Raw genomic sequence first — 14,024 nt, 5'->3', positions numbered from 1 at the left:
TAGGTAATATTAGAGCACACTTTCCATCAACCTACAGCCCCTGTGTGATATAACACAAGGCTATTTTCAGCCAGCTGCTGTCAGGAAAGGATAAGGAAGAGAGGGCAAAGTGGCTGGCATGCTGATTCTTGCACTTCATAATTGCTCTTTCGGGAAAAGTAGAAAGATATTGTGAACAAAGCTCAAGAGATTCTTGTCTCTAAAGATTTTGGATGTCCTAAAGTGATTCAGTGGTCCGATACTTACAAAGAGGCCAAAGGGTTAATTGACTGTTTTACGATACAACCATACAGTATACAGATCTTAATTATGCTGTGATCTTTACTTGACGCAATGATGTCATCGTTTGATTCGCGCTCTTGGCTAATATTTCAGCAAATGCTTTGACAGAGAAAGAAAATCTCTTGATAATTCCCTCTGACCGATTTCTTTCAGATACGGAGTCCTCAGGCAATGCAGTATTTAATATTAAACTACTTTTAAACACATGATTAAACATATCGCTGATACTGCTGTAAAATATTTTTTTGTCATCGTAACACATAAAACATACAACACTGGTCTACTAACAAACCTTAGCTATAGGCTATAGTGTATTTAGTGCACATTCTCACATGACCGATATCAGCAACATTCATAACAGAGGGATTCCTGTAACATAATATCAATGTTCATAGATGGTAACCAGGAGTAAATCACTCATCCCTCTTGGCAGTCTACTCTTATTACTCTCAGGCTTCCATAAACCACCTAGCTAAAACCAAAGCTCATCTGTCTGTGTGCTTATTGGGGGGGTGAAGGTAAGTGGAGTGCCGAGGGATTACAGTTTGCCTTTGGTGGATCACATCCACTACTGCAGCGATGCATATCCTATCAGCAGCTAAGCCTGTGAGTGTGGAGTGAGTCAATTCCAGGGAGCGAAAACCCAATACTGTGATGTGAGAGGAGGGGGAGTGTGACCCTGCAGTGACACACCGGTCACTCACTAGTAAAGCCTGCTACCACTACAACGTCGCTGTCAAATGTCTCACCTTCAGGGGACGAGTCTGTGACCAAAGGTGACGTCCTGCGTGAGCTGACGGGCTTCTGACCATACAATCTGGATATTAACAGTATGTATCCACATGTGGCATGTATCCAGAAAGAAAGAAAGACAGAAAGGACAGAAAAAGCTGCTGACTAAAGGGCTGCAGTGCATCGCCAATCGAGTAATCCAATATACTTTTAAAGCACTGGAGACACAGAAAAATGGACCTAGACTCTGTTTAATAATTTATTAAATACAGCATATTACACTCATGTTGATAATGTGCATATACTCGTACTTATACTATAGAGACACTTCTTTAATTTAAAATCTTATTGCTGCACATGTTAAACAGAATGTTTTTATTTCTTTTTTTTATGTAGTGTACAAAATGAAATGCAGCATCCTATGAAAAAAAAACACAAACATGTCCTTTGTGCTACAGATTACGAGGTGGTGTTAAGGTTCAGGACATGATGACGCTGACGAGACACATGCTACTCAATGGACACTTGGCAGAACAAACAGACACCAAAAAATTCCACAGGAACAGGAAGTCAAAAAATCCCTCATGCAGTGCATTACTGAAAGCCTGGCCGCCAGTCAGATCTGCCTGTTTAATCGACGCCAACTCATACACGGTAGCCAGCCGCTTGATCATTGTTGGCAAACACAAAAACAAACACACACACACAAAAAAAGAAAAGCAAATAAGCAACAACAACAAAATTAATAAGACTGACAGCCAGGCTCCATTAGCGATACTATGCATCTCGTAAAGTAACATCCACCACTTTAAACAGCCAACAACACTCTCTCTCCTCCCATGTGCGTTACTTCATTCACTGTATCCTGTAGCACCCTCAGACTTACTAACAGAACTATCCGCCAACATTTTCACATAGGAAACCTCATGGAATTCATATAATTCTCTGTTCAGCCTTTGGGATGTACTTTCATATATATATCAAATGAAACGAAGTGCCTTGCATTAAGGAATTTTAGAGGCATGGTAGTTTCAACTAAAATAGTGCAATTTCACATTCCTTGTCATTAATGAATTATTCTCACTATACATTTGAATAACTATTTGGTGTGCGTAAAGGTAGAATGTGTGAAAATAAAAGTGCATGCCGAAGAAGGTTAGGGAAAGTTCAATATTTTGATCAATACCCTTTCTTGCTAAGAGTTAGTGTGTCAGTGTGTTAAATATCAGGCATCTTTTTAGCTTAGCTTAGCATAATGACAGGAAACAGTGGGCAACAGTTAGCCTAGATCTGTCCAACAGTAGCAAAACCCACCTACAAGCTGCTCTGGTGGGAATTTTCTTTCTTTTTACCTTTGGACAAAACCAAGCTAGCTGTTTCTCCCGCCTGATTCCAGTCTTTATGCTAAGCTAAGCTAATGTGCTTAGTTTTGCTGGCAGCGTCAATCCTATTGCCTAATTCTTGGCAAGAAAATAAACGAAGTGCATCTCACAAAAATGTTGAACCATTCCTTTAAAAAACAAAACAAAACAAAAAAACACTCTTGTAATTCAACTGAAAAGTATCATCAACCCTTAAAAGGAGGAAAATACAAAGTGCTGGAGAATGATTGATAAACTATAAAACACAGGAAGGGAAGAAGTATGAGTAAATAAAGAAAATCCCTGAGGGCTACAATCCTACTAATAACTGAACTAAGGGACGTTCCATGATTAGAAATGATTGGATTTTCATGTACAGTAGGCTACTTGTATAATCTTTAAAATAAATTGAAATGATGATTGCACAAGGTAACTGCGGATTTCTTTTAGCTAGCTAACTAAACCAAATGGGCACGGATTCCGCTTAGTGACAGCTATGCTTGTTTTTTTTGTTTTTTTAAATAAGCATGCCATTGAGAGCATTACTACATACAATGACTTAACTATGGAATAAATAGATGGATGTTGACTGCAACACAAATGCTGCATTCAATAAGATGTGCCCTTCAGATGAGAATAAATGATTTTTGTTTTTTGCTTGTGGAGAAAGAATGGGACGGAGGGATGGAGGGCAAAGATTAAAAAAAAAAAGACTGAATGGAAGGAAGGAAATAGGTAGAGATTGGGTAGGGCAAGGATGAAAGAGGGAAAAGTGTCAAAGGAAGGAAGGAAGTAACGTAAGATGGAATCAGAAATGGAAAGAATAAAGGATGGAATGTGGTATGGAACGATGGTCGGTGGAGATGAAAAGGAAAACGAGAGAGGAAGTAAAACTAGAGGAACACTTTGTTAAGTTCTCTTATCAGGAGAGGTCTGCAAGTCCGCCGCCTTCTTCGATGACCGCCTTAGCAAACTGCTTGAAAACACGGTCCATGTAAGTGCTCTGTCGAGGCCACAGGCCCTCGAGGAAGCCAATATGGCCGCCATGACAGGTAATAAGCAGGGCCAGGTTGGGATTCTGCTTCACTGCCTCCACTGGGATGGCTGCAAAGGAAACAAAACATTCAGGCCTATTTACTCCTATTATTGTTATATGATGATGTAGTGCCTGTTTTCTTCCCTGCCATGTGATATTGTTATTTGTATGTTTTGCTGTATTGTTTTCCCCTCACATTTAATTATGGATTCTTAATTTGTACTGTACAGGTGATCATGTCATGTGTTCTATGTCTGTCTACGTCTATGATTGTGTGTATGTGTTGTGACTGTATAAGTTGTTGTTGTTTTTGTTTTTTTGATGGACTCGGATGAATGGACAATTTGACTTAAAGGAATAGTTCAACATTTTGGCAAATTGGCCCATTAAATTCATGCAAAACCGCTAACGCGTGTTCCCGTTTGGGGCAGTTTTTCGACAAGCAGTCTCGTAATGTTCTGTTATTATCTCATAGCGTGGTGAATGTGCAGGTCACAACTTGTCCACCAGAGCGTTGTGGAGTTGTTGGATTGTGTATTTGATGAGTTTGATGAGGGAAACCAAGAAATCCCATTAGCCTACTGAGCAGCTCGCGGCTCTGCTCCGCCATTCTAAAAACAGCTTGCACTGACAATTAAAGGTAACAAACCTACTCCTAAAACTATAGGGATTATGGCAGTGGGCCAATGTTTAAAAAAATGTTGAACTATCCCTTTAATGTTTGGACTCCAGGAAGAATAGCTATGCTAATGTGCTGGTGCTAATAGAGATCCAATAAATGAAATGAAATTCACAGTGACAGACAGTGCATAGGAGCTACTATTTTATAACGTACTGTATATACATCAAAAACAGTTGTTATCGTTTGCAGTTTAGAGGAGATAAAAAAAAAGGACAGCTCCATAGTGAAATCGGGTGCTATTTTGGACTCACCATGAGAGGGAGAGAAGACGTCATCAGCAGCGTTCAGACACAGCATTGGCACCTGCACAGATTTCAGCCTGTGGACAGGACTGGCATCGTGGTAGTAGTCGTCATTGGTCGGATATCCGAACATTATGGAGGTGAACCTCTCGTCAAACTCTCGGATGGTCTTCGCCTGTGGTGGGTTTCGAGTAATATGATTAACTTCTGGCCATCTCATTTAATTGGATTAGCATTTGCAGCCAGGTGTCACTGAAAATAATCCCTACCTTCATGACATGATCGATGTCGTAACACTTTTCAAGCACTGGTCTGTGTCTGGAGGGGAGATTAAAAATACAACTGTCACCCACTGCTGTTAGGTGGAATAATGTGCATTAGAAAATGTCCCTCAGGGATGCTGACAAGGTTGTAACAACCTAATGAAACAACAAAAGAGCTCAACTTTCACAGTAAAAGAATCACTGTGCATGTATTATCATATACTGGAATAGATTGAATTATATTTTCACAAATATGTTTAGTTTTTTTTCCATAACACTGTAAAAAGCTTAAAACAGCATATATAAATAAATAAATACGTTAAAACCCCAGTTATTGAAGCTCATGAAACGTTTAGTCCCGAGCACAAGCTGTGAGTTAGCGGCCGTGTTAATCCCGCTCTGGCCTTGGCTGACCTGTGCACCGAGGCTTGTAGGCAGCTGGTGAGGTAGGAGTTGAAGAGGAAGCGGTCCAGGGGTTTTTCCAGCGAAGCGGTGCACTCAAATACGTCCCAGCCTGCTGAGAAGACTACGACACCTTTCAGGCAGGTTTCCCGGCCCTTGCGCCCTAAATAATTGGCCAGCATCATCCTGGATAGGGAGAAGGGTGATAGGGAAAGGGCAGATGAGGGAGAAAGAGAGAGAGACACTTTTTCAATTCATAGGATTAGAGCTGTGCTGCAATAAATGACTGAAGTGATACTACAGCTCAGGGTGACCAGGTGTCCTGCACAGCATTTCAATCCCTTGTCTTCTATCACGCATACTGAGATGATGTCCTGCATTATGAATAGCTATAGGTTTGTTTGATTTTTTATTTTAAAAGTAGCTCTAGTTTTTAAGACGCCACTGCAAGACTGACGTTTTTAAATAATCTAACTCGGACGGCTGTGAAGAAAGACTACAAGACTACATCATCATGTCAACCAATCAGCGCATACAGTTGAAACGCAGGTTAGCATGTCGCTCTCTTTGTCTGTCCTTCCTTGCTGTTTTGGGAAACCCCGACAAATCTTGAAGGACAGAGGCTACGATGAAGTGAAATAGATGCTACAGCTACATCGAAGAATGGGAAGGTAGTTAACAGCTTGATGATTGAAGCTTCTCTGCCAGACTGCTTTCTTAATAAAGAGTTCTAAACTTCTACACCCTCATACTTATGTTTATTTATAGCTTAATTAGTTAATAACCTCTGAGGGCACAGGTCTTTTAAATGAGATTATAAGGAACATCTGGGATTTTATGCTGTTTATCACCTACTTGACTGTTACAAACACTGGGACAATCATTTATTACGTGTCTGAAAAATTCCTGTGTAATTACTGTGTCTATGTGTAATAACCGACGTGTGGGGGTCCTTAATCCCTTCACCCTTTGCAAACAAATTCATGGGACTGAACACCAGCCTCCCACTCCAAAATCAGTGCCATTCCCCACTTACCCGCCCATAGAGACTCCAGCAGCCATGATCGGAGCAGCTTCATTGGTCTTCTGAATGTGTCCAATAACAGTCTCCAGATCCTCTGTGTTGGCCGCACAGTAGGTCCTCGGGGTCTGAATGGGACAACACAGACAATTCACTCACTTTTTTCTCTAATTTCTACTTCTGTTTAAATAATAATGAGGACTCAACATAAAACTCAGCTTTGGTAAACACATTCACATCCATTATCTAACTGTTTTCAGTGGGTATATGCTCAAAATTAGGAAAAGCAATTAGCCTAAACTAGAAACCATCACTAGAAAATGGATATAGTATATAGTAGCAAAAGACAGAACAAGCAGTGTGCAGCGTGGGCTACAGTGGACATCATCAGGCACGGACTGATCACTTTCATGACTCACACACAAAGGCTGCAATCCCTGTCCATAGAAAATCAACATAAAGGGATTAACAAGTGTTACTACTACTGAAATGCTGCGTAAAGAGTAGCTTCCCTAATGGCCTTTCAAAGCCCCAGTGGCCTAATGGATAAGGCACTGGCCTCCTAAGCCAGGGATTGTGGGTTCGAGTCCCATCTGGGGTGTATTATCTTTGGACCCTTGGTTGTACACTACAGTCCATTAAAGAACATCACCGACACTGGGAAACTGAAGGTGCTCATTGATTGATGAATAACCAGCAAACATCCAAACCAAAGTATAAAACGTCAACATGCATTGCCTTACTACCATTAAACTGCAACACATTAATTGTGCAATCGTTGTTATCATCATGCGTCTAAAAGTGCGAACTGCGTATACATTCTTTGAACTCTTCATTGAATGTTAATTTACCATGCACTTCTCAACTATTATTGACACATGCCATGTTATTTCATTATTTCACTGCAATCAAAACAACATCCAGTATTTTCTAGGAATAGAAGTAAAATCACTTTCAACTTGACACAGTTAGTGAGGTAGAGCAGGAGGTTACTTAACATTGTACAACAAACTCGCTCTAACTTGAAGGAGCCTACATTCTCAGGAGGCTGTAGATCCTCAGCTCTTCAAGGCCCTTCATTAAGATTCAAGCAGAAACTCAGGCAAAGAAAATTCCTGTTTTTCTTCCCTCTAAGAGGCACACACACACACGTTTTGAACTCTGCAGCAATAGAGCAGAACATACAACTCGGATGATAACAAATATAGTAATTTAAAGCGAAAATTAAATACATATTGTTTGTGGGGAATATTGTGAACAGACTTAAACTAATGCACTGCAAAAGCTGTTTCACAGTAAAGTGTAATGAAACCAGCTTTTTTTTTTTTTTTTTTTTTATCTTATTGCAAGATCCAAAAATAGGGAAAAAAGGCACTTAGGACAGTTTTTGAGGCAGGGGGCATCTTTCACACAGTGGGTCATTCCAAAGCGCTGGCCTATTTAAACAATAGAGGATATTCACACTAACTAGACACAGAGAAAACACTCACGGGAGCGCACAATTGCTAAATCATTTGCATAGACTATAATTCCCCTCCACCATCACCTCTTGATACAGTGCCAAGGCTACAATGTCCAACTTTTTTTTTCTCCTTAAATCTGAGAACAGCTGAGCCAACCAAACTCTGGATATGACCTAGAATGCAGGTTTAAATCAAACTGAGTGACACCGAACATTTTGCTACAGTGTCACATTTATCGCATTTTTATTTGCAGCTGACACAGAGTACGACGAAGACAGCAGCAGCAGCAGCAGCAGCACACAGATCAGCTATTGACACCCACTAAGAGGAACATTAGATTGATTGTGGGGGGGAAGCCCTTGCTTGTAATGAAACACCATTTGTGCTTTGGACGAGATCTCTGTAATGGCAGTGATGGCATGATTAGATCAGGGTGATACAGTCGTCTGTAAAGAACGTGTCTCTGTTCCAAAGCGGAGACATACAGACAAGAGAGGAGGCGGAGGCATGAAACACAGTGGGCATGCTAAGCACTATCACAGCCCATTTTGTTGGCTAAATATACCCGGGTGTAAGAGGACAGATTAAGCCAGGTGTCAGAACAGCACGTGCTCGACGAGGTCATATTTCTGTGGATCGGCATTAAAATACAGTATCTGCCTGCAACTTAATCCCCGCTGTGCAACAACATTGTCTGTGCGGCGTCTGCTCAGGGTCCCTGTGGACTCGGTGACACGTGTGTGCAACTGACGTGCTCTGGGGACGGCTGAGGCAAAGAAAAGGACAACTCTGCTCTGAAGCTTTCATACATACAAACAAACTGAGAAAGTGATTTGTCCTCAGCAATCCTGCTTACCCCGTGTAGAACAAACAACAAAAACAGAAACACTGGCAATGGTTTAGATAGATAGCTTACCAGTAGCGTTTCACCGGAAACCCCTCGGTTGTTAAATACCACACATCTGAAATACACAAATCAGATAATGTATTAAATCATAGTCTCATAAATGACAACTTTAATCACATCATCTCTTGATTTTAACTGAAACACATTGAAGATAGGCTAAAACGACAAGTCAAATAATCAACTGTTTGATTGACAATTTTAGCATAAATGGGAAAAATTATTACATAGAGATGCCACTGTGGACATTTTTACAGACTGTTTGTCCAGAAAATCAGTGATGAAAGTATTTGACTGCAGCCCTAAAACAACAACATTTCAAAGCTCCAGTAGGTTTATGTTTGTTTTTTCCTTGTCACTGCAAGTTATCAACCTTCATGCACAAAGGAACACAGTGCCCCAAATGTTTCTCACTTTGTAAAAACAAAACAAAAAACCAGAGTAAGAACATGATGGGATGTGCAGAGAGGCACAGCTGTGTGAGCACCGTTCTGTTTTGTACTGTGGAGCACAGGCATCGGCCTCCCCCCTCCTCACCCCACACCTCCAGCAAGTCATCTATTATCTGGTGAAGTCAGAACCTGCAGTTTCTATCTGTGTAACTCAGCGGGAGGGTGGGGCTAAGATAGTGTGCTGGGCAAGAGGATGGATGGGGGGGGGGGGGGGGGGGGGGGGTGGTGGTGGTGGTGGTGGTGGGGTGCTTAAACACACACTGCAGCATACACTCGGATGCTGGTCTGGGCTAAGCTGCAAAGCTTGTACCGGGATAAGCTGTAATTCATTAAGCTACACGGACAGGGGGGTGAGGGGTGGAAGATGCTGAGTTTGCCGGCTTCTCTTCCCATGCCTTCCCCAAATCTGGGTGAAAGAATGAGTGCAGAGAGAGAATACAGAGAGGACCTATTGGGAGAGAGGGAGGAAACAGGAGAGGTGGAGGGCGGAGGGGGGACTGCCTCCCTCTGCAACTCTTCAAGCTTGTGCTACGTTTGGCTATTTACAAAAAAGCAGCTCTTGACACAGAGCTAAGCTGTCCAACTTTATTTGTGCACTTCGCCTGAAATAACCCCAAGCCACCCCCTCTCTCTCTCTTTCTCATGCACCCATTATATAAAAGTTACAAAATCGCCCCAAATGAAGCAGTGGTGGGTTTGTCTTTAATTAGCATCAGTATGATTGTGGCGACCTTTGTTTTTGTTTTTTTGATTGGATGAAAAAAAAATCTGTATTCTAGATGAATGGCAAAATGAGAACATGAATGTCAGTTTTGTGCAATTCGCTGTCCTGAATGTGCGCTGCATGCTCACAGTGCTGGACCACAGCCAGGTTATCCAGCCAAGACCACCCACCTATAGCCCAGATCCCGGCTCTGTTGGACCATGTGCAGGATGTAGGACTCTCGGCTGGTGCCGGTCAGACCGGGGAGAAGCAGGACTGTGGGCCTGGTGGTGGGGTCGGGATGAGAGAGGCTGTCGTCGTTGTCAAACCAATCCAAAGAGATCTGTCCTCCATCTGCTGCCTTAATAAGCTCACTGCAGAGACGAGCGGGACACGCAACTCAGCAACACGGGTCTTTCTGAACAGTATCTTCTCTCTCTATGTGTCATTTATTTCTCTCATTTGTTTGTTCACACACACACACACAGGTGCGCACACACACACACACACACACACACACACACACACACACACACACACACACACACACACACACACACACACACACACACACACACACACAGTGATATAGAAAGTACTAATTCAATGTTAGATTTGGGATTAAATGCACATCTTCTCATTGCATGGTAATTAAAGGACACAATACTCCATTCTCTGCCCAATTAGTTGTTGGTTCAGTTGGAGGCAAACTGTGTCATTGTATCCATCACACACACACACACACACACACAGCCAAAAGGGGATTGGATATGTGAGTGCAATGCTCACTGACAGCTCCCTCATTTCCCTTGTGATCATCTTGTCAGCATGCTTTGCAACACACAACGAGTTAAGATAAGGAGGGGGGGGGAGAAGGGGCACTGCACTGCACTAGTGGGTTCTTATGGTCAATCAATTTGTGGGCCTTTACAACCCAAGCCTGGCAGATGAGGTCATTCATTCCCAGTGCCGGTGTATTTTAAAACCTGCACTGCACACGGACACACGCAGCAGCCCCGTGAGCCAACTTGGCCCAGCCAGCGGTGAAGACATCAGCATGAAATTACAGAACCGCCATGAAATATGCACCTAAGGCTAGCCTTTAAAGTCAGGGTGAGGGGGTAGAGGGGTAGGGTGTGGGGGACCAATCCAGAGTGTCCAGTGCGAAAAGTGGGAGGGGACCTCGCTGCCGGTCTTTCTGCTCGCACAACAAGATGAGTGGAATTTCACCCCCAGACAGCGTATAGGACAAATAGGACTGTTTTCACAGTGTCTGCCCTTGGGTCGACCTTGGGTAACTTCATTAACGAGGGTGAATGTGTGTGCGTGTGTGTGGGGGGGGTTGTCCTGTTGTCCCCCGAGGAAATGTGATAATAATTTCAGCCAATGTGACCATCACTCTTATCATGTTTGATAACAGGGAGCTGGACTGGGCTGGATACAGTTGTTGCTGTGCATTATGGGAATATTTATCCCCTTGACTCAGGGGACAGCAGACAGTCACAGGGAGTGTGAATGTCCTTGGGACAGACATAAACAATGGGACTAATAATTCAACTAAGGGATTATCAAATCCCAAATAACAGATTTCTTCTTGCACTTTGCAATAAAAATGATAAATGATAATAATAATAATAATAATAATAATAATAATAATAATAATAATAATAATAATAATAATAATAATAATAATTGATTGTTAATTAATTAATTCAAAGATTTGTTTTCTATGTTAAGGGTGAAGAAAGCTAAACTACAAATAGTTTGATAGGCCTCAATAGAACGAAATAAAAACTACATTTACAGTAAATGTTTTTTGTTTTTATTTCAGTCCAACCCCAAGTGGTTGGCTGACACACAATACTTGATCACATCATACATATACAATTTATACTGTATACAGACACACACAACTAGTCTAAAAGCATCTCCATGGAAAGTAGGGAATGTCAGGGAATACATATTAAACAGATTAAGTGAGTATGTAACAAGAATAATTGATGAAAAATAAGACTCTCTTAATTCATTTTAATCTGCTTTATGCACAGGGGGTAAAGAATGCAGCGCCAATTAATCTCAACACAATGTACATTATCGAGCAGCAGGCCGGGCAGCCCAAGCCAGCTATTGTGGCACAAAAGATCTCTTTCTCCTCTGAGCTTTTGAGTCTTGGTTAAGAACAAGACTGGGATTTGTTTTCCAGTTGTGAAACTGGAGGAAAAAAAATAAATCAGGGAACAGACAATGGCAGTTTCTCAGTGAGCAAGCAAGGTTAAGAAGTTTCTGAACAAAGCTGTGCAAAAGTGGGCATGGAAGACATTCTTAATGTCTGCCCTCGCGATTTCTAACTCCAGAATAGACGATGACGCCATGATATTAAATACACATTTACTATTACTATGCCAAAGGTGAACTTCCTAGCTTGCATGCTTCACACTTATCTCTCCATGGATATGACCTCTTTGACTAAAGCTGATTTATGAGTTCATATGCAGATTGGGTGCACGTGATGCCCGTCTGCTCACAGGGAGGAAATCATTTTCAGTTTGGGAGAAGGAACATCTCTCATGCAATGAATAATTAGTATGTTAGTCATTCGGAGGACTTACTTTCTGTAAACCACCCCAGGTTTGGCTGTGACAAAGGGTCTCAGTAGAGTTTGGATGCGGCTCTCCCAGCACCAAAAGGTGGGGTAGTAGGTCTCTGACACCACTGGACATTGTTCCCTCAGAAACTGGTAAAACTTCTTACCCCCGGAGATGAGCTGTGGTTTCTGCAAAACACGAGTAAATTAAGTTATTTAATATGACAACAGATCCTTCACAACATGTTTTTGAGCTCCAAGCAATGTTTTGTTTCATCACCTGCCATGAGACCATCCAAAGCATTACATTAACTTATTTAACTTAAAATCAAGTTTCATGATGCATAGAATAAAGTGTTGATTTCAAAATAACACTTAACACAGAGGGTATGACATGATTAAATGTTTTTTTTTAAAGATCCAACTATTTGAGGAAGCAGTAGAAACCTACTGAGCACAGAGTGTAAAGTATAGCACATCTGCATTAACCTGCGGTTTAGGCCTTTATGTACACATGGACAGACTGATAGTAAACGCCTGTTTGCATAATGAAAGCGAATAGCCTATTCATATTTTATTTAATATCTATGCATATAATAATAAAAAAAAAACATTTGCTGTGTATTTATTTTGCTTACTAGAGAAAATGATAATGCAGCATGCAGAATTATTAAAATGTAGTTGTTTTACTATCATGTAATTGTTAAACTCGGGCGTTTATCATAGCTACTCAACAGGTTATAGATATCTCCATACATATTTCCTCCTCCCCCAGTGAAAACGAAAGCAACTAACGGTCTACCGGCATTTTTATTTTATTTAGCTAACGTACAGTAATGTTAGCTTAGCTTCAAGCTAAGGTTGATTTACTGCAGTTATATAAGTGGCTGCATGTGCTTATAGACATGAACCATGTCAGATAATACATGGTGGTGGTGAGAGCCACATGTGGAGCAGCAGCAGGAGGCGTGTAACGTTTATCCCACCGATGCAACCGGATCGAAACCTCCATCACCCCGACGCACCGGTCGACTATCATCATCACTCATGCATGAAAAGCACACACGGTCGGTTTCAACTTGACAACACACATGCATGCACACACTATACGATACAAAGAGGGGTCTTTAAAAAAAAGAAAGAAAGAAAGAAAGAAAAAAAAGCAGCCTTCATGCCAACGTTACTTACCTTCGCTACTGAAATCAAATAGTAGCAGGTGTACGCTGCGCTAAAGCCCAGCACCAGAGACAGTCCCACCCCCGAGCCGAACAGCCCAACTTTCACTTGATTTTCCAGATAATATGACAGGTCCCTTGTCAAAATGTTGAAATTGAAGTCCAGCGAGATCATTGCAAGGTCCCTGTGTTTTTTTTTCTCCCCCTCGTACTGCAAGGACAGCGGCCAGCTCGGTTGCAAATTCAGCTGTATCTGCCTGCGAGCGCACTGTGTGAAGGAGACAGTCAAGGGGACCTGGTGTAGAGAGGATGAGGAGGAGGGGAGGGGGGTATTTAAGTGAACCGGCGAACGGTGGCGCTCTTTGACCAGCTTTATCAATGCAGCCATGCAGCTGCTCTGCTGCTGCTGCTGCTGCTGAGTCACACAGGCGCCCCCTGCAGGTAGAAGAGCTGAAGTGAGCCTGGAAAAAAAAAAAAGTTACGCACACTCCCTCCCCACTCCTGTAGATAGTGGTAGCTCAGCCAAAACTCATTGTATTTGCAGAGACAGCAGGAGTGTCAGTGAACACCTTCAGCCTTTAACAAATGATCGTGGGTTGTCTTTTTTTTTTTTTACTGCAGTGGGAGTGCACTGCACAGTAAAAAACTGCATTAACAACAAGGAGAAGCAGGCAACTGTCCCAGGAGCTGCACTAAACATCCACACCCACATGGGGCCCAAA

The 14,024-nt window shown here is 42.0% G+C and overlaps 1 protein-coding gene across 1 annotated transcript; it reads right to left on the bottom strand.

The window, feature by feature from the left end:
• Nucleotides 1-3,100: 3,100 nt before the first annotated feature.
• On the bottom strand, nucleotides 3,101-13,537 carry abhd3 (abhydrolase domain containing 3, phospholipase). Its single transcript, XM_083990892.1, has 9 exons — nucleotides 13,316-13,537; nucleotides 12,153-12,316; nucleotides 9,735-9,917; nucleotides 8,401-8,446; nucleotides 6,037-6,149; nucleotides 5,013-5,186; nucleotides 4,605-4,653; nucleotides 4,345-4,510; nucleotides 3,101-3,479 (listed from the first exon to the last, which is right to left on the bottom strand). Exons 1-9 carry the CDS (start codon nucleotides 13,475-13,477, stop codon nucleotides 3,298-3,300), a joined length of 1,239 nt encoding a protein of 412 aa, XP_083847018.1. The 5' UTR covers nucleotides 13,478-13,537; the 3' UTR covers nucleotides 3,101-3,297.
• Between the last annotated feature and the right edge of the window lie 487 nt (nucleotides 13,538-14,024).

The sequence above is a fragment of the Trachurus trachurus genome, assembly GCF_905171665.1.
Source record: "Trachurus trachurus genome assembly, chromosome: 17".
NCBI lineage: Eukaryota > Metazoa > Chordata > Actinopteri > Carangiformes > Carangidae > Trachurus > Trachurus trachurus.
This window is presented reverse-complemented; position numbering and strand designations above follow the sequence as displayed.

Coding starts and splice junctions, on each gene's coding strand:
- abhd3 (XM_083990892.1), bottom strand. CDS start 13,477: ATGATCTCGCTGGACTTCAATTTCAACATTTTGACAAGGGACCTGTCA. Junction 9,918..12,152: donor CCTGGGGTGGTTTACAGAAA/GTAAGTCCTCCG, acceptor TCGTCTCTGCAG/TGAGCTTATTAAGGCAGCAG. Junction 3,480..4,344: donor CGTCTTCTCTCCCTCTCATG/GTGAGTCCAAAA, acceptor TTTCCTTTGCAG/CCATCCCAGTGGAGGCAGTG.